This window comes from Hypanus sabinus, chromosome 21 (genome assembly GCF_030144855.1).
Source record: "Hypanus sabinus isolate sHypSab1 chromosome 21, sHypSab1.hap1, whole genome shotgun sequence".
Lineage (NCBI taxonomy): Eukaryota > Metazoa > Chordata > Chondrichthyes > Myliobatiformes > Dasyatidae > Hypanus > Hypanus sabinus.
In genome coordinates, this window is record NC_082726.1 from 69,667,450 (window position 1) to 69,683,768 (window position 16,319).

The following is a 16,319-nucleotide window of genomic DNA, read 5'->3' on the forward strand; positions in this document are numbered from 1 at the left end:
TGGTTCCTTCACCCTGCCATTCTTTATCTTCCTCACCGGGACAAATTTATCCCTAACATCCTGCAAGAGATCCTTAAACATCGACCACATGTCCATAGTACATTTCCCTGCAAAAACATCATCCCAATTCATACCTGCAAGTTCTCGCCTTATAGCCTCATAATTTGCCCTTCCCCAATTAAAAGTTTTCCTATTCTCTCTGATTCTATCCTTTTCCATGATAATGCTAAAGGCCAAGGAGCGGTGATCACTGTCCCCCAAATGCTCACCCACTGACAGATCTGTGACCTGACCCGGTTTGTTACCTAATACTAGATCTAGTATGAAATTCCCCCTAGTCGGCCTGTCAACATACTGTGACAGGAATCCATCCTGGACACACTTAACAAACTCTGCCCCATCTAAACCCTTGGAACTAATCAAGTGCCAATCAATATTAGGGAAGTTAAAGTCACCCATGATAACAACCCCATTATTTTTGCAGCTTTCCAAAATCTGCCTCCCAATCTGCTCCTCGGTATCTCTGCTATTACCAGAGGTGTACAAGATGATGATAAGCATTGATCGTATGAATAGTCAGAGGTTTTTTCCCCAGGGCTGAAATGGCTAGCACGAGAGTGCACAACTTTAAGGTGCTTGGAAGTAGGTACAGAGGAAATGTCAGGGGTAAGGTTTTTTTTTAAAAAAGCAGAGAGTGGTGAGTGCCTGAATGGGCTGCCGGTGACGGTTGTGGAGGCAGATACAATAGTGTCTTTTAAGATACTTTTGGATAGGTACATGGAGCTCAGAGAAATAGAGGGCTATGGGTAACCCTAGATAATTTCTAATGCAAGTACAAGTTAGGCACAGCTTTGTGGGCCTGAAGTCCTGTATTGTGCTGTAGGTTTTCTATGTGCAGCTGAACCATTCATTGACATCTGACTCTACGCATACAGTATACAACCACATGAAATATTCCTCTAGATCACAATGCACACACGAAACTTAACACACATAGAACATAAAATGAAACATTACCACAAATAAGTTCATAAAATAAAATATAAATAAAAATGCATGTCATGTGTAGCACAGGTATATAACAGTACAGTAAACAGCTCAATGTCCTAGTGACAAGACCTAGGTGGTGGCAGAATATTTATTCGTCTCATAGCCTGAGGGAATATGCTCTTACCCAACCTGGCAGTTCTTGTCATGATGCTTCTGTACCTCTTTCTCCCTGAGAGGGGGTCAAAGAGATGGTGAAATGGGAGGTGGGGATCCTCAAAATTGATTCAGGCCCTTGGTCTACAACACTGCTGGTAAATGTCACATATAAAGGGAATCTATTAACTTCACACCACAGTTAGATCTGGCTGAATCCCTCAAGCAACCAAAACTCCCGCTAATTTCCAAAAGGGAAAATCACCTCGTGAGTGAGATAAAGCGAAGGCAGCTTTATAGAGCGGGCGACAGTATAGAGTAAGTCAGAGCAGGAGGGCTTTGGCTCAAATGGGCTTCGTTGATAATGGTTGGAAGCAAGATAAGTTACTTGTGAATGATACGAATAAGTATGTCTGTGAGGCCAGTCTTCTGTACTGGGTATCAGATGTGGGATGCCTGAGAGACTCCCAGCCTCCCGGATGGCCATATCTGTGCCAGGTGCATCGAGCTTCAGCTCTTTAGGGACTGGGATAGGGAACTGGAGACACAGCTCGATGACCTTCGTCTGGTCAGAGAAAGTGAGAAGGCGATAGAGAGGAGCTATAGGCAAGTAGTCACACTGGGGCCTCAGGACACAGCTAAGTGGGTAACAGTCAGGAGAGGGAAGGGCAAGAGTCAGATACTAGACAGTATCCCTGTGGCTGTCACCCTTAACAATAAGTACTCCTGTTTGAGTACTGTTGAAGGGGATGGCCCACCTGGGGGAAGCAACCGTGGCCGTGCCTCTGGGTCAGAGACTGGCTTAGAAGGGTAGGGAAAGAAAGAAGATGGGAGCAGTGATAGAGGAATCTATAGTTAGGGGGTCAGACAGGTGATTCTGTAAATGCAGGAAAGAAACACGGATGGTAGTTTGCCCCCCAGGTGCCAGGGTTCAGGATGTTTCTGATTGTGACCACAATAAACTGAGGTGCGAAGGAGAACAGCCAGAGGTCATGGTACATATTGGTACCAATGACACAGGTAGGAAAAGGGAGGAGATTCTGAAAACAGACTACAGGGAGTTGGGAAGGAAGTTGAGAAGCAGGACATCAAAGGTAGTAATCTTGGTATTATTGCTTGTGCCACACGACACTCTAGGAATTGAGTGAGGTGGAGGATAAATGCGTGGCTGAGGGATTGGAGCAGGGGGCAGGGATTCAGTTTTCTGGATCACTGGGACCTCTTTTGGGGCAGGAGTGACCTGTACAAAAAGGACAAGTTGCACTTGAATCAGAGGGGGACCAACATCCTGGGAGAGAGGCTTGCTAAGGATACTGGGAAGAGTTTAAACTAGAATCCCTTGGTTGTGGGAACTGAACTGAAGAGACGGAAGAAGGGGCGGTTGGCTCACAAATTAAGAAATCTTGCATACAGTGTGAGAGGAAGGATGGCTCAGGGGCAGGAACGGTTACTAAGAGTGCCAGGCTTTGGATGTTTTAGAAAGGACAGGGAAGGAGGCAAAAGAGGTGAGGGCGTGGCACTGCTGATCAAAGATAGTGTCACGGCTGCAGAAAAGTGGAAGTCATGGCGGGATTGTCTACTGAGTCTATGAGTGGAAGTTAGGAACAGGAAGGAGTGAATAACTCTACTGGGTGTTTTTAGAGACCACCCAATAGGAACAGGGACATCGAGGAGCAGATTGGGAGACAGATTCTGGAAAGATGCAATAATAACAGGGTTGTCATGGTGGGAGATTTTAATTTCCCCAATATTGATTGCCATCTCTCTAGAGCAAGGGGTTTAGATGGGGTGCAGTTTGTTAAGTGTGTTTTTTTTAAAAAAAAATTTATATTGAATTTTCAAAATGGTTACAGAAGGAAAAAAAAATTATCGACCCTTCCCCCCTCCCCTTAACCCCTCCTTCCTAACATACCCCTATGAAAAAAAAGAGAAGAAAAAAGAAAGAAAGAATGCCTGGATATTGGAAGATCCCCACATGCTCCACGGAGTTTATAATAGCTTTAATATGTATATTTCTTTCTTTCCCCAGATAACCAATAACTTTATTTTTGGAGCACCCATATATTTAATCCTAATTTTTGTAAATAAGGGCACCAAATTTTCAGAAATATTTCATATTTATCTCTTAAATTATAAGTAATTTTTTCAAGTGGAATGCAGCTAAAAATTTCATTCTTCCAACGATCTATACTTAAGTATGAATCCGATTTCCAAGTAACTGCAATAGCCCTTTTGGCTACTGCCAAAGCAATTTTATGAATTCTTTCTGATATTTATTCAATTTGGATTTCAATTTTATCCTTTCACTATCGCCTAGTAAAAATGTTGGATTATGTGGAAGTTGTATTCCAATAGTTCGTTCCAGTAAAACTCTTAAATTTGTCCAAAAAGGTTGAATTTTAAAACAAGACCAAGTAGAATGTAAAAAAGTACCAATTTCTTGATTACATTGAAAACATTGATCAGATAAATTTGAGTTTAAGCTATTTATTTTTTGTGGTGTAATATATATTTGATGTAAAAAGTTATATTGTACTAACCTTAGTCGAACATTTATTGTATTTGTCATACTGTCAAGGCATAATCTTGACGAACTTGTTTCATCAATTTTAATATTCAAATCAGTTTCCCATTTTTGTCTTGACTTGTGAATTCCTTGTTTAATTGCCTGTTTTTGAATCAAATTATACATACCAGAAATACATTTTTTAATTTTTCCTTTATGAATTAAAGTTTCTATTTCCTTAGGTTTCGGCAACAACATTGTTTGACCCAGTTTATCTCTTAAATAAGCCCTTAATTGGAAATAACAGAAAAGAGTGTTATTTGATATTTTATATTTATTGTTTAATTGGTCAAATGACATTAATATACCTCCTTCAAAACAGTCTCCCATATATCTAATCCCTTTGTGAAACCAGTTATATAAAAGTTGATTATCCATTGTAAAAGGGATAAGTTTATTTTGAATTAAAGGTCTCTTTGCTAATAAATATTTCTTTATCTCATCATCAACATTTATCTTATTCCATAAATCAATCAAATGTTTTAGTATAGGAGATTCTTTCTTTTCCCGTATCCATTTAGATTCCCATTTATATATAAAATCTTCTGGTATATTTTCTCCTATTTTATCTAATTCTATTCTAATCTATGCCGGTTTATCTTCATCAAAAGAAGATGCAAAAATCTAAGTTGATTTGCTTTGTAATAATTCTTAAAATTTGGTAATTGTGCTTTTCGGTGGGGATTGCGGGGCCGTAGGGTGCGTCCTTCCATCGCCATGAGGCTCTTCAGGTGTATCGCTTCGGGAGATGAGATGTTCTCCGACATCTACAAGATCAAGGAAGGCCCGAAGGGTCTCACTTACGAGGTGGAGGGGAAGTATATTAGCAGAACGGAAGGAGGGATTGATGACTCATTAATTGGTGGCAATGCTTCCCAAGAATGTCCCACTGAGCTGTCTGACACGCTAATGGTCAGTGGAGTTGACATTATCTTGAATCACCATCTCAAAGAAACTTATTTCGCCAAAAATTACTACAAAGTTTACATAAAGGAGTACATGTAACGCCTGAGAGAAAAAATTCAAAAAGAAAACCCAGAAGCATTGGAAAATTTTATTTTGAGTGCTAAGGCTGTTGTTGGAGATATTCTAAGTAACTTTTCAGACTATAAGTTTTATGTAGGTGAAAATATGGATATTGAAGGGATGGTTGCATTGCTAAATTATCGTCCAGATGGTACTCCATATATGGTTTTCTTCAAGGAAGGTTTGGAAATTGAGAAATGTTAAATCTACCTGCAACTCATCATGTTGGATTTGTCAGTCACAATGACCTAATGTTCATATTACCTGCAATAAACTTGGAACTGGTATCATAAAAAAAATTAAAAAAAAATACATTTGGTAATTGTAGACCTCCTTGATCAAATTTCCATGTCAATTTTTCCAACGATATTCTTGACATCTTACCTTTCCAAAGGAATTTCCTCACACATTTATTTAATTCTTGAAAAAACTTCTGCAGTAATTGTATTGGTAGTGTTTGGAATAAATATTGTAATCTAGGGAATATATTAATTTTTATAACATTGACTCTACCTATTAATGTTATTGGTAACATCATTCATTTATCAAGATCCTCTTGAATTTTTTTCAATAATGGCAAATAATTTAATTTATATAAATTCTTTATATCATTATCAACTCTTATACCTAAATACTTTATACCATTTATCGGCCATCTAAATTGAGTTATTAATTGACATTGACTATAATCTCCTTTAGTAAGGGATAGAATTTCACTTTTATCCCAATTTATTTTATACCCTGATATTTTCCCATATTCTTCCAATCTAGAAGATAACTTACGCAACAAATGCAATGGGTTAGTTAGATAAATCAGAACATCATCAGCAAATAAGATAATCTTATATTCCTCCTGATATAACTCTGAAACCCATAATATCTGAGTCCTAATTAATTCAGCTAGTGGTTCTATCGCCAACACAAATAAAGCAGGTGATAATGGACAACCTTGTCTAGTTGACCTTGTTAACTGAAATGATGTTGAAATTTGACCATTTGTCACCACTTTAACTTTGGGGTTAGTATTTAAGGTTTTAATCCATTTTATAAAAGATACTCCTAATCCACATTTTTCCAGTACCTTAAATAAAAAATCCCATTCCAATCTATCAAATGCTTTTTCTGCATCCAAAGCAACTGCCACACTCATTTCTTCCCTCTTTTGTGCCAAATGAATTATGCTAAGTAACCGAGTTACATTGTCTGCCGATTGTCTATTTTTAATAAATCCTGTTTGGTCCATGTGTACTAGTTTTGGTAAGTATTTAGATAATCTATTAGATAAAATCTTTGCTATTATTTTATAGTCCATGTTTCAACAAAGAAATAGGTCTATATGATCAACTCACGCAAAATGCTGGTAGAACACAGCAGGCTAGGCAGCATCTATAGGGAGAAGCACTGTCAATGTTTCGGGCCGAGACCCTTCGTCAGGACTACATCTAGTCTTCCTCTAGTCCTGACGAAGGGTCTCGGCCCAAGACATCGACAGCGCTTCTCCCTATAGATGCTGCCTAGCCTGCTATTTTCTACCAACATTTTGTGTGAGTTGTTTGAATTTCCAGCATCTACAGATTTCCTCGTGTTAGGTCTATATGATGTTGGTTTTAAAAGGCTGTACTTGATCTGGTATTGGGAAATGAACCTGGTCAGGTGTCAGGTTTCTCAGTGGGAGAGCATTCTGGAAATAGTGATCACAATTCTATCTTCTTTACCATAGCATTGGAGAGGGATAGGAACAGACAAGTTAGGAAAGTGTTTAATTGGAGTAAAGGGAAATATGAAGCTATCAGGCAGGAACTTGGAAGCATGAATTGGGAACAGATGTTCTCAGGGAAATGTATGGCAGAAATAGGGCAAACGTTCAGCGGATATTTGTGTGGCGTTCTGCATAGGCAGGTTCCAACAAGACAGGGAAGGATGGTAGGTTACAGGTACCATGGTGTACAAAGGCCATTGAAAATCTAGTCAAGAAAAGAAAAGCTTATGAAAGGTTCAAAAAACCAGGTATTGATAGAGATTTTAAAAAATTATAAGGCTAGCAGGAAGGAGCTTAAGAATGAAATTAGGAGAGGTAGAAGGTGCCATGAGAAGGCCTTGGCGAGCAGGATTAAGGAAAACCCTAAGGCATTCTACAAGTATGTGAACAGCAAGAGGATAAGACACGAGAGAATACAACCCATCAAGTGTGACAGTGGAAAAGTGTGTATGGAAAACAAGGAAATAACGTAGGTACTTAATTAATACTTTGGTTCAGTATTTACTACAGAAAACGACCTTGGCAACTATAGGGATGACTTACAGTGGACTGAAAAGCTTGAGCATATTATAGGCATCCGTTAGTCTCATGAGACCATGGATTTGCACCTTGGAAGGTTTTCCAGGGCGCAGGCCTGGGCAGGGTTGTATGGGAGACCGGCAGTTGCCCAAGCTGCAAGCCTTCCCCTCTCCAAGCCACCGATGTTGTCCAAGGGAAGGGCACTAGGACCCAAGCAGCTTGGCACTGGTGTCGTCGCAGAGCAATGTGTTGTTAAGTACCTTGCTCAAGGACACAAACACGCTGCCTCAGCTGAGGCTCAAACCAGTGACCTTCAGGTTACTAGTCCAATGCCTTGTTCACTAGGCCACGTGCCATTGAGCATATAGACATTAATATATAATATAGCATATATTGAGCATATAGACATTAAGAAAGAAAGATGGAAAGCCTCAAGTTGGGTAAGTCACTCGGACCGGGTGAGATATACCCCAGGCTACTGTGGGATGCGAGGGAGGAGATTGCTGAGCCTCTGGCAATGATCTTTGCATCATCAATGGGGATGGGAGAGGTTCCAGAGGATTGGAGGGTTGTAGACATTGTTCCACTATTCAAGAAAGGGAGTAGAGGAAATTCTAGACCAGCGAGTCTTAATTCAGTGGTTAGCAAGTTGATGGAGAAGATCTTGAGAGGCAGGATTTATGAACATTTGGAGAGGCATAATATGATAAGGAATAGTCAGCATGGCTTTGTCAAAGGCAGGTCGTGCCTTAAAAGCTTGACTGAATTTTTTGAGGATGTGACTAAACACATTGATGAAGGTAGAGCAATAGATGTAGCGTATATGGATTTCAGCAAGGTACCCATGCAAGGCGAATTGAGAAAGTAAGGAGGCAAAGGATTGAAAGGGACATTGCTTTGTGGATCCAGAATTGGCTTGTCTACAGAAGGCAAAGAGTGGTTGTAGATGGGTCATATTCTGCATGGAGGTCAGTCACTAGTAGTGTGCCTCAGGAATTTGTTCTGAGACCCCTACTCTTCATGATTTTTATACATGACCTGGATTATGAAGTGAAGAGATGGGTTAGTAAATTTGCTGATGACACATAGGTTGGGGGTGTCATGGATAGTGTGCAGGGCTGTCAGAAGTTACAGAGGGACATTAATAGGATGCAATACTTGGCTGAGAAGTGGCAGATGGAGTTCACCCCAGATAAGTGTGAGGTGGTTCATTTTGGTAGATCAAATATGATGGCAGATATAGTATTAATGTTAAGACTCTTGGCAGTGTGGAGGATCAGAGGGATCTTGGGGTCTGTGTCCATAGGATACTCAAAGCTGCTGTGCAGGATGACTCTGTGGTTAAGAAGGCATATGGTGTATTGGCCTTCATCAACCACGGAATTGAGTTCAAAAGCTGAGAGGTAATATTACAGCTGTATAGAACCCTGGTCAGACCCCATTTGGAGTACTGTGCTCAGTTCTGGTCACCTCACTACTGGAAGGATGTGGAAACTATAGAAAGGGTGTAGAGGAGACTTACAAGGATGTTGCCTGGATGGGGGAGCATGCCTTATGAGAATAGGTTGAGTGAACTTGGCCTTTTCTCCTTGGAGCGACGGAGGATGAGAGGTGACCTGATAGAGGTGTATAAGATGATGAAAGGATTTGATTGTGTGGGTAGTCAGAGGCTTTCTCCCAGGGCTGAAATGGCTAGCATGAGAGGGCACAGTTTTAAGCTGCTTGGAAGTAGGTACGGAGGAGATGTCAGGTGGTTTTTTTTTTTTTTTTTTACGCAAAGAGTGGTAAGTGCGTGGATTGGGCTGCCGGCGACTATGGTGGAGGCAGATACAATACGGTCTTTTAAGAGATTCTTGGAGAGGTACATTGACTTAGAAAAATTGAGCGCTATGTGTAACCCTAGGTAATTTCTAAAGTAATACATGTTCAGCACAGCATTGTGGGCCGAAAAGCCTGTTTTGTACTGTAGGTTTTCCATGTTTCTATAAGTACAGGTGACTCTTACACTGTTCCTATCTGTTCTTCTCACTTTGGTCATCACCCGTTCTCTCAGTAACTGTACAGACCACTTCTCTAAACGTGCTCTTCCCACAACAGTTTTCAGGCTCACCGATACATCACAGTGACTCCTCGAAACCTAAATTTAAGTTTAGGTTTAGCTGCAGCTAGAAACACTTCCTACATGTGATTGATGCCATTTGATGTGTCTACAGCTTCCCACACTGCAATTAAATTATTAGTTTATTTAAAAAATCATAATTGCAAGTTTGATATAAATTACATTAGAGGTACAACAGTTTTTCTTTTAAAAGCTCCATATACAGTGGCCATAAAAAATATTTACATCTCTTGGAAGTTTTCATGTTTTATTGTTTTACAACACTGAATCACAGTGGATTTAATTTGGGTACGTTGACACTGATCAACAAAATGGAAAACAGATCTTAAACAAAGTGATCTAAATTAAATTAACTACAAATATAAAACACAAAATAATTGATTGCATATGTATTCACCCCCTTTAATATGACACACTGGTGCAGCCAATTGATTTTAGTAGTCACTCAATTAGTTAAATGGTGATCACTAGTGTACAGTCAAGGTGTTTCAATTGATTGCAGTAAAAATATACCTGTATCTAGAAGGTTCAACTGCTGGTGAGCCATTATCCTGGCACACACTACACCATGAAGACAAAAGAACTCTCCAGGCCACTCCGCAAAAAGGTCATTAAAAAGCAGAAGTCGGGAGATGGATACAAGAACATTTCCAAGTCACTGAGTATCTCTTGAAGTTCAGTCAATCATCAAGAAACAGAAATAATATGGTACAGCTGCAAATCTGTCTAGAGCAGGCAGTCCTCAAAAACTAAATGACTCTGCAAGAATAAGGGTGGCCACCAAGAGACCAATGACAACTCTGGGGGGGTTACAAGTTTCAGTGGCTGAGATGGGAGAGATGAGCATACAACAACTGTTGCCCAGTGCTTAACCAGTTAGTTGGAGCTTTATGGGAGAATGGCAAAGAGAAAACCACTGTTGGAAAAAACTCAAAATCTCAACTAGAGTTTGCCAGAAGGCATGTGTGAGACTCTGAAGCAAGCTGGAAGAAGGTTTTATGGTCTGATGAAACCAAAATTGAGCTGTTTGGCTATCAGACTAAGTGCTATGCTTGGTGTCAGCCAAACAATACAGATCATCAAAAGCACACCATTCCTACTGTGAAGCATGATGGTGGCTGTATCATGTTGTGGGGATGCTTCACTGCAGCAAGACTTGGAAAGCTTGTGAAAATAGAGGGTCAAATGAATGCAGCAAATACAGGGAAATCCTGGATGAAATCCTGATGTAGAGAACTGCGACTTGGGAGAAGATTTACTTTCCAGCAAGACAATGACCCCAGGCATAAAGCCAAAGCTACACAGGAAGGACTTAAAAACAACAAAGTTAATGTCCTCGAGGGACCAAGACAGAGTCCAGACCTTGAGAATTTGTGGCTGGACTTGAAAAGGGCTGTGCACTCATGATCCCCATGCAATCTGACAGAGCTTCAGCAGCTTTGTAAAGAAGAATGGGGAAAAACTGAAATGTCCAGATGTGCAAAGCTGATAGAGACCTATCCATGTAGACTCAAAGCTGTAATTGCTGCCACAATGCATCTAGTAAATACTGACTTGAAGGGGGTGAATACTTTTGCAATCAATTATTTTGTGTTTTATATTTGTAATTAATTAAGATCACTTTATAGAGACAACACGAGTGAATCTGCAGATGCTGGAAATAAATAAAAACACAAAATGCTGGCAGAACTCAGCAGGCCAGACAGCATCTATGGGAGGAGGTAGTGAGATGTTTTGGCGCGAAACGTCATCACTACCTCCTCCCATAGATGCTGTCTGGCCTGCTGAGTTCTGCAATCATTTTGTGTTTTTATCACTTTATAGAGATCTGTTTTTATTTTGATGAGTTTTTTTCCTGCAATCAGTGATTCTTTTGATCCATGTCAAAAAAGCCAAATTAAATCCTCTGTGATTCAATGCTGTAAAACAATAAAGCATGAAAACTTCCAAGGTGGGTGAATACTTTTAATCGGCACTGTAAATTTATGAATTAAATAGGATTTAAACTAAAAAATTCAAAATGTAACATTTTATTACAGCTGTTATAAACCATTACCATTTACTTTATCTTTGCAATGAATACATAATTTCTCATCATCTAATTTTGCAACTTTTAACAGATTACTGTTATGAAAAACAATTCTCTAAGCTTGTACTGTGTTGTAATGTTAACACTACATGCTCAAATGCAAAATGACATCTTGGATTTAATTAATAAACACATGTAAAATTAGCAATGCCTTCCTTTCACAAACATGCCAGTGGCTCCAATGACTACAGACAGGTGGCATTGACCGCCCACATCATGAAGGCCCTGGAGAGACTTGTTCCAGAGCAGCTCCGGCCTATGGTTAGGCCACACTTAGACCCCCTCCAGTTCACCTATCAGCCCCGACTAGGAGTTGAGGATGCCGTCATCTACCTGCTGAACCGTGTCTACACCCACCTGGACAAGCCAGCGAGCACTGTGAGGGTCATGTTTTTTTACTTCTCCAGTGCATTCAACACCATCCGCCCTGCTCTGCTGGGTGAGAAGCTGACAGTGATGCAGGTGGATGCTTCTCTGGTGTCGTGGATCCCCGTGCGCTTGCAACACTGTGTGTCAGACAGAGTGGTCAGCAACACTGGGGCTCCATAGGGGACTGTCCTGTCTCCCTTTCTCTTCACCATCTACACCTCAGACTTCAACTACAACACAGAGTCTTGCCATCTTCAGAAGTTTTCTGATGACTCTGCCATAGTTGGATGCATCAGCAAGGGAAATGAGGCTGAGTACAGGGCTACGGTGGGAAACTTTGTCACATGGTGCGAGCAGAATCATCTGCAGCTTAATGTGAAAAAGACTAAGGAGCTGGTGGTGGACCTGAGGAGGGCTAAGGCACCGGTGACCCATTTCCATCCAAGGGGTCAGTGTGGACATGGTGGAGGATTACAAATACCTGGGGATACGAATTGACAATCAACTGGACTGGTCAAAGAACACTGAGGCTGTCTGCAAGAAGGGTCAGAGCCGTCTCTATTTCCTGAGAAGACTGAGGTCCTTTCAACATCTGCCGAATGATGCTGAGGATGTTCTACGAATCGGTGGTGGCCAGTGCTATCATGTTTGCTGTTGTGTGCTGGGACAGCAGGCTGAGGGTAGCAGACACCAACAGAATCAACAAACTCATTCGTAAGGCCAGTGATGTTGTGGGGGTGGAACTGGACTCTCTGACGGTGGTGTCTGAAAGGAGGATGCTGTCCAAGTTGCATGCCATCTTGGACAATAACTCCTATCCACTCCATAATGTACTGGTTAGGCACAGGAGTACATTCAGCCAGAGACTCATTCCACCGAGATGTAACACTGAGCGTCACAGGAAGTCATTCCTACCTGTGGCCATCAAACTTTACAACTCCTCCCTCGGAGTATTAGACACCCTGAGCCAATAGGCTGGTCCTGGACTTATTTCCACTTGGCATGATTAACATTATTATTTAATTATTTATGGCTTTATATTGCTTTATTTCTTCACTATTCTTGGTTGGCATGGCTGTAACGAAACCCAATTTCCCTCAGGATCAATAAAGTATGTCTGTCTGTTAATTTTAGATTTCTGTTGGCAGTTTGGGCTTTGTGTTAAATTAAGGGTCTTTTCCAAGTTTTCTTTGCAAACTATTATAGTTACATCTGTTTTTAACTAATTATATGACAGAGATAGACAAACCTGAAGCTGATCAAGATCAGGTGGTGGCGGAGGAAAGTCCGGCTCCTGAGGCTGGAAAGCTTCCCGAACTGTAGCTACAGCACCGAGAATTCGATATCCTGAATCCAAGAAGCTCTTCTGCAGACCTAAAGATCAGAACTGCAGATTATTAAACAAGTGGAACAATACTTCTAACAGGCAAGTATTTTACTTACACAATACTTAAATCGAACACAATGCTTGGTAGCTTATTTGGCACAAACAAAAACTGCAAAAACTAACCTCATCAGTAAAGAAACCACTTCATAATTTTGTCAATGTGCATAACTGTTCCATTAGTATTGCAAGTAAAATACTTTGGTAGGACAAACATATCCTACTCATAATTTTGTTTTTTAATTGCTTGCACATTAATGAAGATGTGGCCTCCTCTTGTTTTCAAGCCACATCTGGATTCAAAATCTATTTAAGACTCGAGATAGTTTACTACCATTCTTCAGTACACGAGTATAAAGGAGAATGAAATGATTGCTACTCTGGATCCTATGCAACATACAGAACACAATAAAGAAAACACAGTAAGTATAAAAGCAATTCTATAAAACACAAAGTACAAGTAACTTAATGCATAGAAAGTGAAGTCAGCTGATGTGCTTGTAATGGCAGTGGTATGGGCTAATGTATGGAGGTATCGATCAGACAGCCCGTGCACGAGGGAAGTAATTTTTTTTGAGTCTAGTGTTCCTGACTAGTTTACACTGCTTTGCAACCTGGTGTAAAGATTAAGACTGCAAAGATTAAGGCAAATATTTAGGCTTAACAATCAATTAAAACTAATTAATCTTTAGGCTTAATTAATCTTTAATTAAGCCTGAATATTATGCGTAATCATTGAAAACTGATATATACAATGTTTATTGCTGATCCAAACACAATGTAGTTTCATACGAGAATTTTACAGATAAACTAAAATATTTTGCAAGCCTTCTCATTCTTTTATGCCTTCACTGGCAGTGTACCAGATGTTGAAAGGTGAGGGAAGAGAAGTGAGTAAAGTTACATTTATACAGAGAGGTACACAAGAAGTTGAAAGACCCAAGGGTACATCAGTAACCTGGACCAGATGAACTGCACCCTAGGGTTCTGAAATAGGTAACAGTAAGAGGTTGTGGCGGCATTAGTAATATTCTTTCAAAAATCATTGGACTCTGGCATGGAGCCGGAGGACTAGAAAATTGCAAATGTTACTCCACTCTTTAAGAAATGAGGAGGGCAGCAGAAAGTATATTATAGACCAGTTAACCTGACCTCAGTGGCTGTGAAGATGTTGGAGTCAATTGTTAAAGATGAGGTTATGGAATACTTGGTGACACAGGACAAGGTAAGACAGAGTCAGCATGGTTTCCTTAAGGGAAAATCCTGCCTGACAAACCTGTTGGAATTCTTTGAGGAGATTACAACTAGAGTAGATAAAGGGGAGTAGTGGATGTTGTATATTTGGGCTTTCAGAAGGCCTTTGACAAGGTGCCACACATGAAGCTGCTTACCAAGTTAAGAACCCATGGTATTACAGGAAAAAGTTACTCATATGGTTAGAGCATTGGCTGATTGATAGGAAGCAGCAAGTGGGAATAAAAAGATTCTTTTCTGGTTGGCTGCCAGTGATCAATGGTGTTCCGCAGTGGTCAGTGTTGGGGCTGCTTCTTTTTATGCTGTATATCAATGAGATGATAGAATAGATTACTTTGTTGCCACGTTTGCAGATGATACAAAGATTGGTGGAGAGGCAGGTAGTGTTGAGGAAACAGGTGGGTTACAGAAGGATTTAAGACAGATTAGGAGAATGGGCAAGTAAGCGGCAAATGTAATACAATGTTGGAAAATGCATGGTCATGCACTTCGATAGTAGAAATAATTGTGTGGACAATTTTCTAAATGGGGAGAGAATCCAAAATCTATGTGCAGGTAGAGTCAGTGGTCAGGAAGGCAAATGCAATGTTGGCATTCATTTCAAGAGCTCTGGAATACCAGAGCAGAGATGTGAATCTGAGGCCTCACCTTGAGTACTGTGAACAGTTTTGTGCTCCTCGTCAAAGAAAAGATGTGCTGGCATTGGAGAGTCCAGAGGAGGTTCACAGGATGATTCCAGGAATGAAAGGGTTATCATATGAAAGATGTTTGATAGCTCAGGGTCTGTACTCACTAGAATTTAGAAGAATGAGGGGCATCTCATTGAAGCCTTTTGAACATTGAAAGATCTAGACATGGTAGATGTAGAAAAAATGCTTCCCAAGGTGGGGAAGACTATAACAAGAGGGCAAAGCCTCAGGATAGGAGGGGTGTCCATTTAAAACAGATGGAGAAATTTCTTTAGCTAGAGGGTGGTGAATTTGTGGAATTTATTACCATAGGCAGCTTTGGAGGCCAGGTCATTGGGTGTATTTAAGGCAACGCTTGATATGTTCTTTTCTGGACACAGCATCAAAGGTTATGTGCAGAAGGCCAGGAGTGGGGCTGAGGAGAGGGGGGAGAAAAAAAAAAATCAACTATGAGTGAATGGCAGAGAAGACTCTAGGGGCAAGATAGCCTAATTCTGCTCCTATGTCTTATGGTCTAAATTACCAAAAAAAAACAAGGTGTAGTAAATGATATCTGATTCAGATGGCCTCAAAGCAAAGTGTCCATTAATCACCGAGGAAGACGGAAACATTGAGGGGAATACGGAAGGCAGGTGAGAGTTTCCGTGCTAATGTCCTTCCTTTTGATCGCTGCCAGAGAAGGAATCTGTGAGCAGCCTATCATTATGTGGCTCACATGGTGTCCCTCTCTTTCGACGAATGTTGGTGATACCACAAGATATATAACCATATCACAATTACAGCACAGAAACAGGCCATCTTGGCCCTTCTAGTCTGTGCCGAACGCTTACTCTCACCTAGTCCCACCTACCTGCACTCAGCCCATAACCCTCCAATCCTTTCCTGTCTAAATACCTATCCAATTTTTTCTTTAAATGACAAAATCAAACCTGCCTCTACCACTTCTACTGGAAGCTCGTTCCACACAGCTACCACTCTCTGAGTAAAGAAGTTCCCCTTCGTTTTACCCCTAAACTTTTGCCCCTTAACTCAACTCATGTCCTCTTGTTTGAATCTCCCCTACTCTCAATGGAAAAAGCCTATCCGCGTCAACTCTATCTATCCCCCCTCATAATTTTAAATACCTCTATCAAGTCCCTCCTCAACCTTCTATGCTCCAAAGAATAAAGACCTAACTTATTCAACCTTTCTCTGTAACTTAGGTGCTGAAACCCAGGTAACATTCTAGTAAATCTCCTCTGTACTCTCTCTGTTTTGTTGACATCTTTCCTATAATTCAGTGACCAAAATTGTACACAATACTCCAAATTCAGCCTCACCAATGCCTTGTACAATTTTAACATTACATCCCAACTCTATACTCCTATACTAAGATAACGTGGTTCTGCAGTTTATGGATCAG

The 16,319-nt window shown here is 40.5% G+C and overlaps 1 protein-coding gene and 1 pseudogene across 1 annotated transcript in view; one reads left to right on the top strand and one right to left on the bottom strand.

Moving 5' to 3' along the window:
- Nucleotides 1-16,319, bottom strand: part of LOC132379181 (vinculin) — a 293,243-nt gene that overhangs the window by 47,559 nt on the left and 229,365 nt on the right. Inside the window, exon 17 of the mRNA XM_059946852.1 lies at nucleotides 12,840-12,964. Coding sequence (XP_059802835.1) covers nucleotides 12,840-12,964 — 125 coding nt within the window. The remainder of the gene's footprint in view (nucleotides 1-12,839; nucleotides 12,965-16,319) is intronic.
- Nucleotides 4,362-4,969, top strand: LOC132379277 (translationally-controlled tumor protein-like; annotated as a pseudogene).